Source organism: Balaenoptera borealis (assembly GCF_965194805.1).
Source record: "Balaenoptera borealis genome assembly, contig: HAP1_SCAFFOLD_960, whole genome shotgun sequence".
Taxonomy (NCBI): domain Eukaryota; kingdom Metazoa; phylum Chordata; class Mammalia; order Artiodactyla; family Balaenopteridae; genus Balaenoptera; species Balaenoptera borealis.
Window position 1 is genome coordinate 212,347 of NW_028123247.1, and position 16,249 is coordinate 228,595.

A 16,249-nucleotide genomic window follows, 5' to 3' on the forward strand; every position below is an offset into this window, starting at 1 on the left:
AATTACTATGTTAGTCTCAGAGTAACAGAAAATATCTGAAAACAATGATGATGGAGGGATGACATAAAGAATAGGTGAGAGATAAGTGGGAAACATCAAAAACTTTTATGCCAGGCTAAGGGGTTTGGACTTGACACTGCAGGCCATAGGGAATAAACTATAGAGTGACTACAAATTAAAAAGCTAAGATGATTGAGGCTTTGAGTCTGAATAACTACAAGAATGCTAATACTACTAGTATAAATAGATGAGCAGCAGGAACTCTCTTCTGCATACATCTCACACCATGCTGCATTTTGTCATTTCAGTTTTGATTGAAATTAAGTTAGCTTATATTACATTCTGTATAATGAATTTCTTCGCTTTTACTTCCTATACAACTCTTTTTTAAAAAGTGAATTCACTCTTTGAATATGCCAGCTTAGGTCATAAGTTTCTGATATTAACAATATTTACGTTTTGATTCCAAATGCTCCCTGAATTTCCCACAGTTCTCTTAAACTTTCAGAAATAAATCACTACTTTATTAAGGGTCTGACAATATTAAGTAAAATCCTGTAACAGGTTTACTGGTATTATTATTATCACTGTTATTATTATCATCACATTTCAGTACCATAACTACTGTTTTTACTAAATAACATTCATTCGACATTTATTGAATTTCTCAGACAACAAGCATTAACAGAAGTAGAAAGATGAATAAAAAGTTCTCTGAACTTGAGAAACTCAGACCAGCAAAGAAGTCAAACTCAAAAAGTATCATAAGACAATGTGATCACTATTTTAATAGTTAGTATAAGGCAAGAGTCTGCAAACTATTTTTGCAAATATTCTAGGCTTTGTAGTTTATCTGTCCCAAGTATTCAACTCTGTCACTTTGGCACAAAACAGCTACAGACAATACATAAACAAATGGGAGTGGCTGTGTTCCAATAAGCTCTATTTACAAAAACTGGTGGCAGCAGAATTTGGCCTGTAGGCCATAGTTTGCCAACCCCTGGTATAAAGGGATTTAGAAGATGTCAGAGAAGACACTGTTTTGAACTGGGCACTGAAAAGAAGCAGCTGGCTAGGAGAAAAATAGAGGGAAGGGTGAAAAAAGTGAACATGAAAAGGCTCGAGGTTGAAAGAATTTGGTATGCCAAGATAACGGCAAATGGGGCTGGAGCACCAGATCCCAGAGGAGTGGGAAAGAACGGGAGGAAATAAAGCCATGAACACAGGTTAGGACAGATCTGTGATAACCGAGTGTGGGGCAGGAAAAGCCCCAGATCAGAGATGATGCCCAGGTTTCTAGTTTGGATGCCTAAGGGTGCCCCATTATTAGGACAAAGAGATTCATTTGTTCACTCATCAGATACTGCTGTTTCTACTCCTCTGGTTCATCCAATGGCCTAAATTATTATTCTGTAACATCCACACATCACAATTGTCCACACTGCAATAATCTTTAAGAGGGTCTCCTAGTTCAGTTAAAATATTGTTAATCCAAAGTAATCTTACAGGGGCTTCCCTGGTGGCGCAGTGGTTAAGAATCCGCCTGCCAATGCAGGGGACACGGGTTTGAGACCTGGCCCGGGAAGATCCCACATGCTACGGAGCAACTAAGCCCGGGCACCACAGCTACTGAGCCTGTGCTCTAGAGCCCGTGAGCCACAACTACTGAGCCCGTGCTCCACAACAAGAGAAGCCACCGCAATGAGAAGCCACCACAATGAGAAGCCCGCGCACCGCAACAAAGTGTAGCCCCCCTGCTCTCCGCAACTAGAGAAAGCCCACGCACAGCAATGAAGACCAAATGCAGCCAAAAGTAAAATAAATAAAATAAATTTAAAAACAAAAACAAAGGGCTTCCCTGGTGGCGCAGTGGTTGAGAATCTGCCTGCCAATGCAGGGGACACGGGTTCGAGCCCTGGTCTGGGAAGATCCCACATGCCACGGAGCAACTGGGCCCGTGAGCCACAATTACTGAGCCTGCGCGTCTGGAGCCTGTGCTCCGCAACAAGAGAGGCCGCGATGGTGAGAGGCCCGCGCACCGCGATGAAGAGTGGTCCCCACTTGCCGCAACTAGAGAAAGCCCTCACACAGAAACGAAGACTCAACACAGTCATAAATAAATAAATAAAGAAAGAACGTGAATTTCTAAAAAAACAAAAACAAAAACAAAGGAATCCTACAATTACACAACAGTGTTTTGCACCTGAGTACTTGACATTTGCCCTTCCAAATTTCACCCTATCAAAATAGTTAATTTGCACTGATAAACTAATGTCTAACATTGGCTAAGAATCTAGTCACACATTCAGTAGAGCAACTAATTTAATTGTCTTTGTGATTTGATTTGCACAACACTAAGAAACACCTCCTTACCCATTCCCACCCAAATATCCCATCCCAGATTTCTCCTGTGGCCATGAGATTTCCAGCATTAAAATATTAAGTATAGGAAGCTAATTAGATACTGCTTTAGTCAAGATCTGTCTTAGGGTCAATTAGTTGAGCAAGTTAAAAACTAATCACCAACCCAAATTCTTAGCCCTACATACGAGTCAGTTAAATGTTGATGAAAGGAAAGAGAAGGGTAGGAAATATTCAACAACACCAGCTGCCAGGAGGGGAAAAGTGGCAGCAGAGAAGGCACCAAAAGAGAAAGGACCACAACAGAGAGAGAGAGAAGGGAAGTCTAACATTTATCATGAAAAGTTAACATGAGAAACTCCATCCTGCAGCTACCTTTGCTCCTTACTAGTGATACAAAACATGGAAAAACAATGCTTTCAGAAGCAAAGATGTGTCCACATGAAGATTTACCTGTATCAAATATGTCGAGCAGATTAACCAAAGTTTCAAAAGCTGCAAGCCGCACACTGCTGCCTTCATCCCTAGAAAGTTCTATTAATTCAGGGAGCACCACACTTTTTGTAAGTTCTGTCCTGCACAATAAGCAATAGAAGAAAATAAATCAAACCAATACATTTTTATCAAGAACTTACTAAGAACAAGTCACTGAGCTAAGTGTTACAGAAAATAGGCAAAATCATAAAGATATGGCTCCTGCTGTCTGGAATCTTGCAGTCTGGCTGGGAAAGCATGATAGTATGAATTCAAGAAACATCGATAGCAATTGCATATTAACTTATGCAACTTATGGTAGTTGCTCAATATACTCGTTAAGTGAATGTATTGTTCTGACAACTAACATGGTTGAACAATAAGATTGAATAGATGTTTATTAGCCACTCGTACTTCTTCTTTATGAAGTATATGTTCATTTTCTTTGCCCATTTGCCATATTATAAAAGTTGAGGGGAAATAAGGCATTATGGGGGACTTACATGTATGATACAAATATTTTCCCTTTTTCAGTAGTTCCTCTTAGCAAACTGGATTATAGGTAATTTTTTTCAGGAAGTGGGTGCAGATTGCATATCGCCTAAACTAATATAATTATAAGAATATCTTTCTCTTCCCTCACATGTAAATTCTGCCCCAGCCAGACGTATATGGAATAGAAGTCTAAGGCTCTAAGGATCTAAAGATCCTAATCTCTGTACAAGCCCAGTTTTATCAGTCTAGATGCTAGTAACTACAACCTAACCCTTTCATGATGTCAAAAGTGGGTAAAATACAGGGTCAGGAATAACAAGATGAACGAAATAAGCAAGCTTGCCCAGAGAGCCATCCAGGAATTCTGGGGTCTGGCTGTGTGATAACAAATCTACCCCAGTGCTGGCTATGATTTGGAGTCATCTGATGGTAGCTGTCTGCTTCAGCTTAAATACTGATGATGATTCTGAGTTCTATGGTCAGCCGGGACAGCAAAATCAATTGGAGGAACCCTCTCCTTTGTGCCTTCTCCACTGACCTGTTCTAAGGAGACTGGGTCTGAAGAAACACTGGGGACCTACTCATCTCCAGCTCTCTTTTCACAAGTTGCCTCTAGCGTTCTGGCTTGGCCCTCCCCTACATGCTCCCCCTTCATCAACAGACTTCCAATCTGACAAAAGACAAAAATAAGGGCAGAGGACAAGAACCAACCATCAATCCCATTATATCTGAATTTTACAATCTGCGTCTGACAAAGGCAATCATGGGTCTGCTTTTTGTCACTATATATTAGTTTGTATTTGACATACGGTATATATCCTTTTGTGTCTGACTTATTTCCCTTAACATACTGATTTTGAGATTCATCCATGATATAATATCACATGTATCAGTACTTCATTCCTTTTTTTTTTTTTTAATTTATTTATTTTTATTTTTGGCTGTGTTGGGTCTTCGTTTCTGTGCGAGGGCTTTCTCTAGTTGCGGCGAGCGGGGGCCACTCTTCATCGCAGTGCGCAGGCCTCTCACTATCGCGGCCTCTCTTGTTGCGGAGCACAGGCTCCAGACGCGCAGGCTCAGTAGCTGTGGCTCGCGGGCCTAGTTGCTCCGCGGCATGTGGGATCTTCCCAGACCAGGGCTCGAACCCGTGTCCCCTGCATTGGCAGGCAGATTCTCAACCACTGCACCACCAGGGAAGCCCCTTCATTCCTTTTTATTGCTGAATAGTATTCCATTGTACGGACATGCCACATTTTATTTTTCCATTCACCTGTGGATAGACATTTGAATTGTTCCAGTTTTACGTAAAACAAATAAAGCTGCTATAAACTTGTGTATATAAAACAATTCTTGTTGTTGACATATATTTTCACTTCTCTTGGGTAAATACTTTATAGTAGAATAGTTGGGTCATATGGAAGATATACATTTAACTGTTAAGTAAATGCCAATCAGTTTTCCAAAGTGGGTTCCACCATTTAACACTTCCACCAGCAGTGTATTAGAGTTCCAGCTGCTCCAAATCCTCATCAATATTTGATTCTGACAGGCTTTTTACACTACACATTCTAGTTAGTGTGTAGTAGTATCTCACTGTGGTTTTAATTTGCATCCCATTTATGACTAATCATGTTGAATATATTTTCATGTGCTTTTTGGTCATGTGTTATATCTTCCTTTATGACATATCTGTTCAAACATACTAATCATTTCTTAAGTGGATTGTTTGTAAGAGTTCTGTATCATCGAGTCATAAGAGTTCTTTATATATTCTGGATATAAGCTTGATATATGTATTGTGAGTATCAGTAGTTTTCCATTCTGGACTTGACTTGTTTTAAAGAGTAAACAGATTTTTTTTTTAATAAAGTTTAATTATCACATTTTTCTTTCATAGTTCATGACTTTTATTTAAACAATCCTTGCCTACCCCAAAGCCGCAGAGATTTTCTCCTATATTTTCTTTAAGAAGTTTATAGTTTTTTTTTAAATTTATTAATTAATTTATTTATTTTTGGCTCTGTTGGGTCTTCATTGCTGCGCTCGGGCTTTCTCTAGTTGCAGCGAGCGGGGCCTACTCTTCGTTGCAGTGTGCAGGATTCTCATTGTGGTGGCTTCTCTTTGTTGTGGAGCACGGGCTCTAGGCGTGCGGGCTGCAGTAGTTTTGGCACGCAGGCTCAGTAGTTGTGGCGCACGGGCTTAGTTGCTCCACAGCATGTGGCATCTTCCCAGACCAGGGCTCGAACCCATGTCCCCTGCATTGGCAGGCAGATTCTTAACCACTGCGCCACCAGGGAAGTCCCAAGTTTATAGTTTTAGCATTCATATTTAGGTTTATTATAGATTTCAAGTTAGTCGTTGTGCATGGTGAGAGGTGAGAATCAATGTTCAATTTTTTTCTCTTATGAATATCCAGTTATCCCAGTATCATGTTTTGAAAAGACTTTCCTTTTCTCATTAAATTGCTTTGACACTCTATTGAAAAATCAATCCACCATAATCTGTTTCTGGATTTTCTCTTCTCTTCCACTGATACGTATGTCTATCCTTTTACCAACATTACATTCTTTTGATTACTGTAGTTTTATTATGTCTTGAAAACAGGTAATGCACAGTCTTTGTAATTTTTTTTTTTTTTTAGACTGCTTTGGCTCTTCTAGGTCACTTGCATTTTCATATAAATTTTAGAATCACCTTCTACAAAACAGCACAGTTTTGGTCGAGACTGCATTGAATTGCTAGATCAACTTGGGGAGAATTGACATTTTAACAATATTAACAATATTGAGTCTTCCAATTCATGAATATGGTATATATCTATTTGCTTTTAAAAATTTCTCTCAACATTGTTTTATGGTTTTTCAGTGTAGAGTATAGAGTTTTTGGTGTAGGTCTTGTACCTTTTTTGTTAAGTTAAATAAGTGGAATTTTAAAATTTCATTCAAATTTTTAAATTTAAATTTTCATTCTCTAACTATCTTTTGCTAGTATACAAAAATACAATTGATTTCTGTATGTTAACCTTGTATCCTGAAACACCCTTAAATCCATTTACTAGTTCTAATAGCTGTTTTGTAAATTACTGAAGATTTTCTATGTAAACAGCGATGTCATCTACGAATAGAAAACAATTTACTTCTTCCTTTCAGATCTTTAGACCTTTTAGGTTTTTGTCTTCTTGCCTTATTTCAATGGCTAGAACCTCCGGTACAGATTGAATAAAAGTGATGAAAACTATCCTTGCCAGCTGTTACCATAGGGGGACAGCATTCAATATCTATCATTAAGTATGATGTTAGCTATAGGTTTTTCTTTCATACATGCCCTTTATCAGATTAAGGAAGTTTCCTTCATCCCTAGCTTCCTGAGAGTTTTTAATCATGAATGGATGCTGAATTTTGTCACATATTGTAATGGGAGGATTTTCAGGTTATCTTGTTTAGTATATCACCATAATTAGAAGTCTGAACAACTTTTTCAAAAGTATGTTCTTTCTTTCCGATCTTAGTGCTGTATGTTCTTCCCCTCTAACACTGAAGGATCATTTTGTAGATCCCAAGTCTGTTTTTCTTTTCTCTTTGGTCATCCCTGTACAAGGAGAAGTCTATTCAGCACACTTGTTTTCTTGTAATGATTGTGTATGACCTCTTCATAATACTATTCGCTATTAATCTGATAGTCTAAGAATTGTCCTCTTTGATCCTAAACTGGTGCACAATCCATAGTGGCTTTCTAGTGTTTTGCAGCTTTTATTTCATATGGATATGCTAGCTTGAGGAGAATCTCTTCATTTTGCTTCCTGATCATCTTACTAATAAATAATAGTGCTCACTTCTGGTTAAGCTAAAATGGTCAGTAAATCTTCCCTTGCTAGCCACAGCAAACACAAAATTACAAACCCAGTTCTGTTCTGTTCTTGGGCCTCTTCCCAGCACATCTCAATCCCAAATGCCTTAGGAACATAACTCCCAGTGCAGTAGTATCAAACGACTGCCAATCTCTGAAGTTTTCTCTTCCTAATTCCTTTCACCTATCTCAGGGCCTCATCTAGCCTTGACTATAAGAAAATTTCTCTTGGTAACTATCAGATCTTAACAATATTCCTAATTTTCAATGCTGAAAGAAAAAAGCCTGTGTACCTCTCTTTAGTTTTATGTATTTATCAAAGGGAGAATAAAGAATATGAATCAGGTCTTAGTAATTTTCAGCCAGCATAACACAAAAGTCCTATAATTATGTCTTTAATAATATGTAAGAACTCAAAATTAAATAAATATTATATAACCAAGCATTCTAACTTAACAAGTGCATTCTAACTTAACAAGCTAGGTAGATTCTTTCTAGTTTTACTTTTATAAATTAATCCTTAAGCAATAATCATATATTAATTTTCAGAAGACCCATCCATTGTGTCAAAATTTCAGTGACCAAAAAAAAACAGAATACAAAAAGACAACAGCATGTTCTCCTAATAGGTTCTGATCTTGGTTAAGGGGCACAGATCTGGGCAAGACTGAATTAATTATGGTCCACAATGATCCAGAGTCAGCCTAGCCTTAGAAGACCTAACAGAAGGAAAGAAGCTGGTTCTGAGATCAAGGTTAGGGAACTGATTATTCTGTTGAAGTGTTAAGCTTCCACACAATACTTAAATTCTACTCAGCAAGGGTGGACGCAGGACAGAGGACACTACTCTACCCTGAATCTCTATGACACTCTAAAGTATTTCTAAAGCCTTCAATATTGGCCCAGATTTTTTTAAACTTAGCAATTTTAATGGCAACAACCTGATTGTCCTTGCTTGTGAAACAAAGAACCAGGAGAAATCACTGCAATTTCTAGTTTAAAATGAGAGGTTCCAAAGTTTTTTGTACCAGTTTAGGATACTTGGGAAAAAAAAACTGTTTCCAAAGATGGTTTTTAGATAAAATTCCCTTTAATATCATACTTACGCCTTGACATGAGATTAGTTTTTACAGGTGAAGAGAAGAGACTGCCCTATCCCTCTCCTTCCTGAGCTTCACACACCCCGAAGACAAGGAGACCAACAAAGCAGACACTGGAAGCACAGAGCCGCACAGGAGACAAAGACTTCCACTGAGTAATTTCATCTGAAATGACCCAGTAATACAGCTGCCAGCTAAAAGATATGGTACAGCTATAGTCTGAGCATGGTATATTATATTCAAAGCACGGACATTTTTCCCTTCCTGGATCTAGGGGTTTGGAATGATAAGTAAGTAACTAAGGAAAAAAAGGAAAGAAATTAACATTAACCCACCATACTAAACATCTTCACTTTTATCTCTTTTAATATAAACACATCAGAAGGTACTTATTATCATCATTTTTAAAGATCATATAGAGTTTAGCTCTTTAAAAGCATGCTTTCATGGAATACAGAACAGGATACACATGTCTGACAATCCAGAAATAAAACTGTAACAAAAGGTATTGAAAGTATACTTACCCAATGCCCTGAGCTATATTTTCTAATTGCCGACACATACAAGATCGAACTTCGTACTCTACATCTTGACAGAGTGATTTTACCAAGGGAAGAATTTCTCTTTTAATGCTTAGAGAGAGAGGAAAGAAACATGCAAATGGGTGAGTATTTTAGAATAATTAATATTTTCAAAAAATTATCCTCAAAATCTTAGCTTAATAATAACAAACATACCTTAATAAAGAACTTTATCATTTACAATGTATATTTACATATGTTATTACATTTGGATGTTAACAGCTACTTTTAAATTATGTATATGACTGAGTCTTTTTAAAATAATGGTTAATTTGTAATTGGCAGCTAAAACATCTTAGCTAAGATAAAAGGCTATAAGCAAGTGGACTATCTGATTCTAGCAACCATCAACCAAAATATTCGTCAATTTTATATCTTCCTCTTGTGTCATAATTACACAACATTCCATTCTTTCCACTTGGTATTTATCATCTGGGCAGAGTGTAGCATATAAATTATAAACATTCTCTATAAAACCTCAAAGTAAGATAAATTATTCAAGATAATGAATTCATAGCAATGACGGAAAAAAGCTGATGGAAAAAAGCAGAAATCTATCTCTATGTCAATGTTTACCAATTTTTGAAGTCTGTAAGATAATTTTATTTTATCCTCAAAACTACACAAGGTATGTGACAGAGATGACTAAGATGGGAAATAGAAAAAAAAGTTACCCTTATTGATTTTGAAAGGCCATATCAAGAAGAAATGCATCTGAATAAGTAGACTTCTGAGAATTCTATATTCTGTAAATTTAAATCAGCTAAACTGTATACAGTATGGAATAATACAAATCTAATATAATTATTAATAATATAGTCATTATACATTTTAAATCAATTTAATAAAGTAGACAAAAAATTATATACAAATACTCACGCAAGGGCATCAAATTTGTTGGTCAATTTTCCTAAAATTTTACAACTAACTAAACGAGACTGGACTGTTTGGGAAAGTTGTGCCTTGGAAACAAGTGGATTCAAAATCTAAAGAGAAAAGATTTAGAGAACAAATTCACAAAATTTTATATATTCTTGACACTAATGTCAGCTATTTTCTTCAAAGAATATTTTAATGTTCTAAATGTTTTTATAGAACCTCAATTACATTTTGAGGTGCATGTTTGTTCATCACCTGGATCTCATTTTATTTGCCTTCTTGGATTATTAAGGTAAAGATGATGATAAATTATGCAATCAAAAACAATTAGGCAGGGCTTCCCTGGTGGCGCAGTGGTTGAGAATCTGCCTGCTAATGCAGGGGACACGGGTTCGAGCCCTGGTCTGGGAAGATCCCACATGCCGCGGAGCAACTAGGCCCGTGAGCCACAACTACTGAGCCTGCGCGTCTGGAGCCTGTGCTCCGCAACAAGAGAGGCCGCGATAGTGAGAGGCCCGCGCACCGCAATGAAGAGTGGCCCCCGCTTGCCGCAACTAGAGGAAGCCCTCGCACAGAAACGAAGACTCAACACAGCCAAATAAATAAATAAGTACATACATAATAATTAAAGGTGCTAATAATTAAAAAAAAACAACAATTAGGCACCAAAAAAATTGAATTAAAGCTTATGTTGAATTCTTTAATGATCTGTTTGCGCATATAGTTGTGAAATATACATTTTTCAAAAGAAAAAAAGCAAGTTAATTATTAGATACCCTGAAATTTGTTTTTGTTCCATGTAGATTAATTTTTACATTTGTTCTGAAGCAAGCAAAACATTATAACTTCAAAAAGATTCTATTAAGGTAATTCTGTCATTTGAATACAACAGCCCAACTCTGATACTGTATTGTGTATGCCCTGGGCACTCGAACTCAACAGCATGACAGACTGCAAAGAATTATGAAGATCAGACCCTGATTCTGGTCCCAGCTATTTAATTTGTCTAAGTAATCTTGCTATTTCTCATCCCAAGGTTTCTCATCTACTTAAAATGGAGATCAGAATACTAGGTGGTACTACGATCCCCCCAGGTTCTAACTATAACTCTAATCAAAGGGTCAACTTTTTTCCTCTCAACAGAGTAGCCAGAATTACTGAATGTATAATGATAAATATAATTTGAAAGTCAAAGATCTGAAATAAAAGGCATATTTAAAAATCTTAAAAATCACATGTTAAATAATATGCGACATTCTAGAGTAAAAACTGCATTCTCATACACCACTAATCAAAAAGTATAAATATGTCAACATTACGTTCAATATTTAAATATGTGTAATCATCTAGATGTTTGGCATCAAGTATACAAACATCCTTATAACTGGGTAGATCTTCCCATTTTCAAGCAAGTGTTTTGGCACTGAGCTAGGGCCATAATCTGTACGAGGGCAAAGAAGGGCAACGACACTTAATGAAATCCACAGAGGACATTTTATTGACTGATAACTCTTTTCAAACAGGACATACTTGAAAGGAAATTCATATAGAAATAATGTTCAAAGAATGAAAAATCATTTCTTTAAAGAATAAATTTCCTAATTTTCCTGTTCTCTCATCTTAATTTGCTAAAACTTTAGAGAAGGGTCTGTTGAACAATATTGAACATTAAAAAGCAAACAACAAATTGGTAACATTATTTGCAACAAATATAACAAAGGATTGGCAACCCTGACAGATAAATAGCACATAAAAACAGTGATCAAAGGATATGATCAGACAATTCCAAGAGAACAGAGGTGAAATATAATAATATATGAGAAAATATTCAACAGCATAATAATCAAAAAATGTCCAATTAAAATGTAATTCCATTTTTGGCCCATCAAATTTAACTGGAATGCTATTGCTGATGAAAGCCCAGGAAAACAGGCATTTTCTCATATTACTACTCAAGAGCCTTAAGAATATTAATGCCCTCTAACCTAGTAATTCCACTTTTTTGGAAGTTACAGTTAAGGAAATAATCTGAAAAACAGGAAAAGCTCTACAGAGATGTTCATTATTGCCTTATTTTGATAATAAAACACTGAAAACAGGCTTAAATGTTTAATATGTAAGTAAAATATTTGTAGCTACTACCAAATGAGTAATATGAGAAAATAATAAAGAAAATAAAGCTAAGTGAAAAACAACCATATATAAATTCAATATGATCACTAACACGGCAAATAGCACCATATACAGGGGAAAAAATCTGAAATGAAAATACGTCAGAATGTTAGAAGTAGCTAAGTACAGAACCATGATTTTTCTTCCTTCTATATTTTGTACTACCCAAATTTTCTGTGATGAATATGTGCTGCTTTCAGAGTAGGAAATAACTTTATTCTTTTTTGAAATACCGTTTCTATCAAAAATGAAAACAACAAAAACCTTAGAGTGACTTAAATACTAGAATTTACAAAAAAAAAAAAAAAATGTATTACCTCATGCCTTAGGGTTTCTTTGGGCAATACTTCTATCACAGACAGAAGAGTTTCCAGCCATGCGTTGCTGACACCTGATTGACAAAGATAAAACATGCCAACTTAACTATCTCACTTACAAATTCAGTTTCAACTTAGCCACTAATATTTACAAGAGTATTTAATAGTAAAATGGCAATAATTATTTTTATTACTATTATAAGAAGTTTCTCTATTTTTCTGTCTTAGCCAATATCTGGAAAACATTTATATCTTTAAAATTAATACTGAGGGGCTATCTTTAACCCAAAGTGTGCATTTTTCTTGTACTACAATACTATAAACACAGATGTTGTAAAAGAAACAAATCTAAGAAAAAAGTATATATCATAAGATGAACTAATGGGTCTTCAGGCTTCAAGGGCACTGAATTTTGCGGTTTTTGTACAAAAATAATCACTGCTATTTTTAGTCACACCACTGATCAACTCTTAGGCAGCACAGTCTCATTCAGTTATGGTCATCAGCCTAACATAATTCAAATACCATCACAGCCACATAGAAGAAACAATAAGTACATATACGATGAAGCACGTCAGGCCCCTGACCTGCGTCCCTGTGCTCCAGATGCAGTAGAATGACTTGGAGGAAGGAGTGGGCATATGTATGAATCGACACTGATTCTTCCTGTAGAATGGTCAAAAATGATACCGCAGCCGTTAACTGCATTTCCACTCCTGCAACGTGCAGGACCTCCTGTATAATCAGAAAGAGTGTGCTATTATATAGATGAGAGATCAGAAATTACAAATTTTTAAAAATCCAAGGTCGTAGAAACCAAACATAGTCATATTGTACAAAATAACTATATATGACCTTTAAGGATATGTACTTCCTTTTATTACTTTGAGAAAACTATATTAATCTGCTCCTGATTGTTTAACTTATTAGACCACATAACATTTATATCTATTGGGTTGGCCAAAAAGTTCGTTCGGGGTTTTCTGTACCAGCATATATATATATATATATTCAATATGTATAATTTTTTTTGGCCACGCCACGTGGCATGTGGGATCTTAGTTACCCGACCAGGAATAGAACCGGCGCCGCCTGCGTGGAAGCGCAGAGTCTTAACAACTGAACCGCCAGGGAAGTCCCTAGACCACATAAAGTTTAAATGTCTTAGGAATTTGTGAAATAACACTCCATTGCTTTATTGCATAAAAATTTTAAAAAGTACATAAACATTTAGATAATAGAATAGTCATTTTTAATAGATCTCAATTTCTGTTTTGCTCTTTGTATTGTACAGTTTGCCATTCCCACCTATAACAATAATGTCAAAGCTCAATCGCATGTGTTTTTATTACTTGTATTTCTGCTTCAAAAAATAACTATTATGCATTCCACTATAAAAAAGGAATACACTTAAGCTTGTGCAAATGTATTTTCCCCTTTAAACAAGTGACAAGAACACAAATTACTACAAAGTAAACTGTATTTTTAAAAAGGAGTTTTTTAAAATATAAGAATGCTTTTAAAAATTAATTATATTCATAGCCATCTCCACTCACCTTTTAAAGTCAAAGCCTACATCAGAATAGTTTAACACATCAAAGAGTCAAAAAAAACCCTATCTTTCATATACACCTCACCAAAGATATCATCTGTACTTCTCTAGAAGACTGTGTGGGTGTGCATAATGCAAAGGCAGCTAAAAGTCTTACTTTGTTTAATCAATTGTGGCAACTACTGGAATTTCCCTTGTATGCCTATTTTATAACTAATAGAGTAAAGTTGGTAGAACAAGGTGGAACTTGCAACCATAAAACAAAGTTTCATATCTGTGATCTTAGGAAAATTAGTCTTTCTGCATTATTTCCTAATATATAAAATGTAAATTATGGCTTTATCTTCTTAGAGATTTGATTGAAATCATTTAAATAGCACTTTTATGACTTACCAACTTGTGCAAACTGAGCATTTACATAATGACCATTGTACATCCAACTGTCTCCTCTCCACTACCCTTGGATATCTGGTAGGAATCTCATCACCTTAACAGACCTCTCCCCAAAACTGGCTCTTCCTCCCACCTTCTTCTAAACAATCAATGACAACTCTGCCCTTCCAGCTTTCAACCCAGAAACTTTGGGGTCATCCTTAACTCCTCTCAGTCCCTCACTTACCATAATCAAATGACCAGTCAATCCTGATCCAAAATCTGACCACCTATCACCTCCACGGCTACCACTCTGATCCAAGCCACCATCATCTCCCGCCTGAATTACTCCAATAACCTGCTAACTAGTCCCTGATTCTATCACTGCCCCTCTATTACCTATTCTCTACAGCAGCCAGAGAGATTCTTTTTAAAAAGTCAGATCATGTCACTTTTCTGCTCAAATCTCTCCAGTGGCTTTCCAACCCACTCAAGGAAATGTCAAAACCTTTTCAATGAATTACAAAGATCTGTTCCCAATTCCCTTTTCCCAGATTTCCATATGGTTGGCTCCCTGATCTCTTTCAAGCCTCTATTCTAATGTCACCTTTTCAATGAGCCCTTCCCTGATGACCCTATTTTAAACAGAAAGCCACCCCTTTGCCCCAGCCCTCGCCATGACCCGACGGGTTTATCATCTCCATTGTCCAACATACAACAAGTCCATCTGTTTACGGTCTACCTCCCACATCTAGAACGTGAGCTTCATGACTGCACAGTTTTTTGTCTGTTTTGTTCACTACCATTATCCCCGACTCCTACAGCACATGGCAGGCGCTCAGTAGGTAATTGCTGGATGACTGAGTATCTCACCCTTTCACCTAAACTTTCTGCTCTTGACGCTCTCTCCCTGCACACACTTTTTCCACGTCTCCTAAGAGGTGGCTTCAAGAGATTCTGAAGTGAGTCCTAAAGATTAGGGATTGGTAGAATTAGACACAAGGCAAAGCAAAAATGGATCATATAGAAATGCATTCTCAATTCTCTTTCTGGCACGTCAATGAGGAGATATTCCTGCCATCTTCCACCCCAGTGTCTCTGCAACCGTGATTTAGACCATGTACCCAGAGTCCTTGATTCAGCACGGTGGGACCCCTGCCAGTCACCATGACATATATCATTCTACAGCAGAAGGAACAGACCCAGAGCTGTCAAGTATTTTGCTGAAGGCCAGCAAGCTTGTAATTGGCAACTCTAAGACTTAACCCTTTGTCTGCCTGATGCCGAAGCCAGGCAACAAATTCTTCTTCACAGACTCTGCACTTCCATTCACCATTTATTAAGGCGTGGCTTCCATCAACCCTAAGATCTGGCAGTGGCTTTAGTGTGGCAGATGTTTATGTGGTGGGGTTAATTCCCAGAAAACTGATCACATATTAGGGTGGCTGATTTTTGTGCTGTGTTTTGTTTTAAACTTTTGTATCATACACACAAATGTCATTTTACAAGTTTTTTCAATCAACAGTCAATTATGTATCTTAAGAGTCCTTAGCTGAAAAGAAAAAGAGAAGGAATGATAAGGTGTAAAGCAGAGCAGCAACTGGTCTCTGAAATCAACCCTCCCAAATTCCCCGGTTTTACTGTTTCCAAAACAAACATTTGTTCCACACTAACAATTCTGGATTTGGAAAACGCTTTTAGAAGATTTGATGTGGCCAGGATACATCACTTACAGGTTTCAGAAGGCATAGCTTTTCTTTAGAAACAGAGTGCTTTGCAAAGAAATATTTAAATAAATTGTGAGGGCCACAATGTGCATTCCAGTTCACATGAGTCTGTTGTTTTAGGTTCCAAGAGATGTAATTCTGCCCCTCTTAAAGTCATTAAAGTCCTGGGTTTTGTACGTATGCAAACTTTATGCAAAGGAAGAACATGAGAAGCTCTCCAACTTCATATCTTCTTACTGTATTACTTAGTCTTGACTGCCGCAGCAACATTTGCCCCAACTATTTTGCATTAATTTTCGAAAAATCCTCAAGTCTTATCAGGATTTGGGTTTTTCTCTTGTTGTGCTGACTTCAACATCTGGGACTGTCCACT

The 16,249-nt window shown here is 36.8% G+C and overlaps 1 protein-coding gene across 1 annotated transcript in view; it reads right to left on the reverse strand.

Moving 5' to 3' along the window:
• The window catches only part of LOC309621762 (serine/threonine-protein phosphatase 4 regulatory subunit 4-like), a 73,868-nt gene that overhangs the window by 34,243 nt on the left and 23,376 nt on the right, over positions 1–16,249 (reverse strand). Inside the window, 5 exon segments of the mRNA XM_082409109.1 lie at positions 2,815–2,936; positions 8,801–8,908; positions 9,737–9,843; positions 12,226–12,299; positions 12,813–12,960. Coding sequence (XP_082265235.1) covers positions 2,815–2,936; positions 8,801–8,908; positions 9,737–9,843; positions 12,226–12,299; positions 12,813–12,960 — 559 coding nt within the window.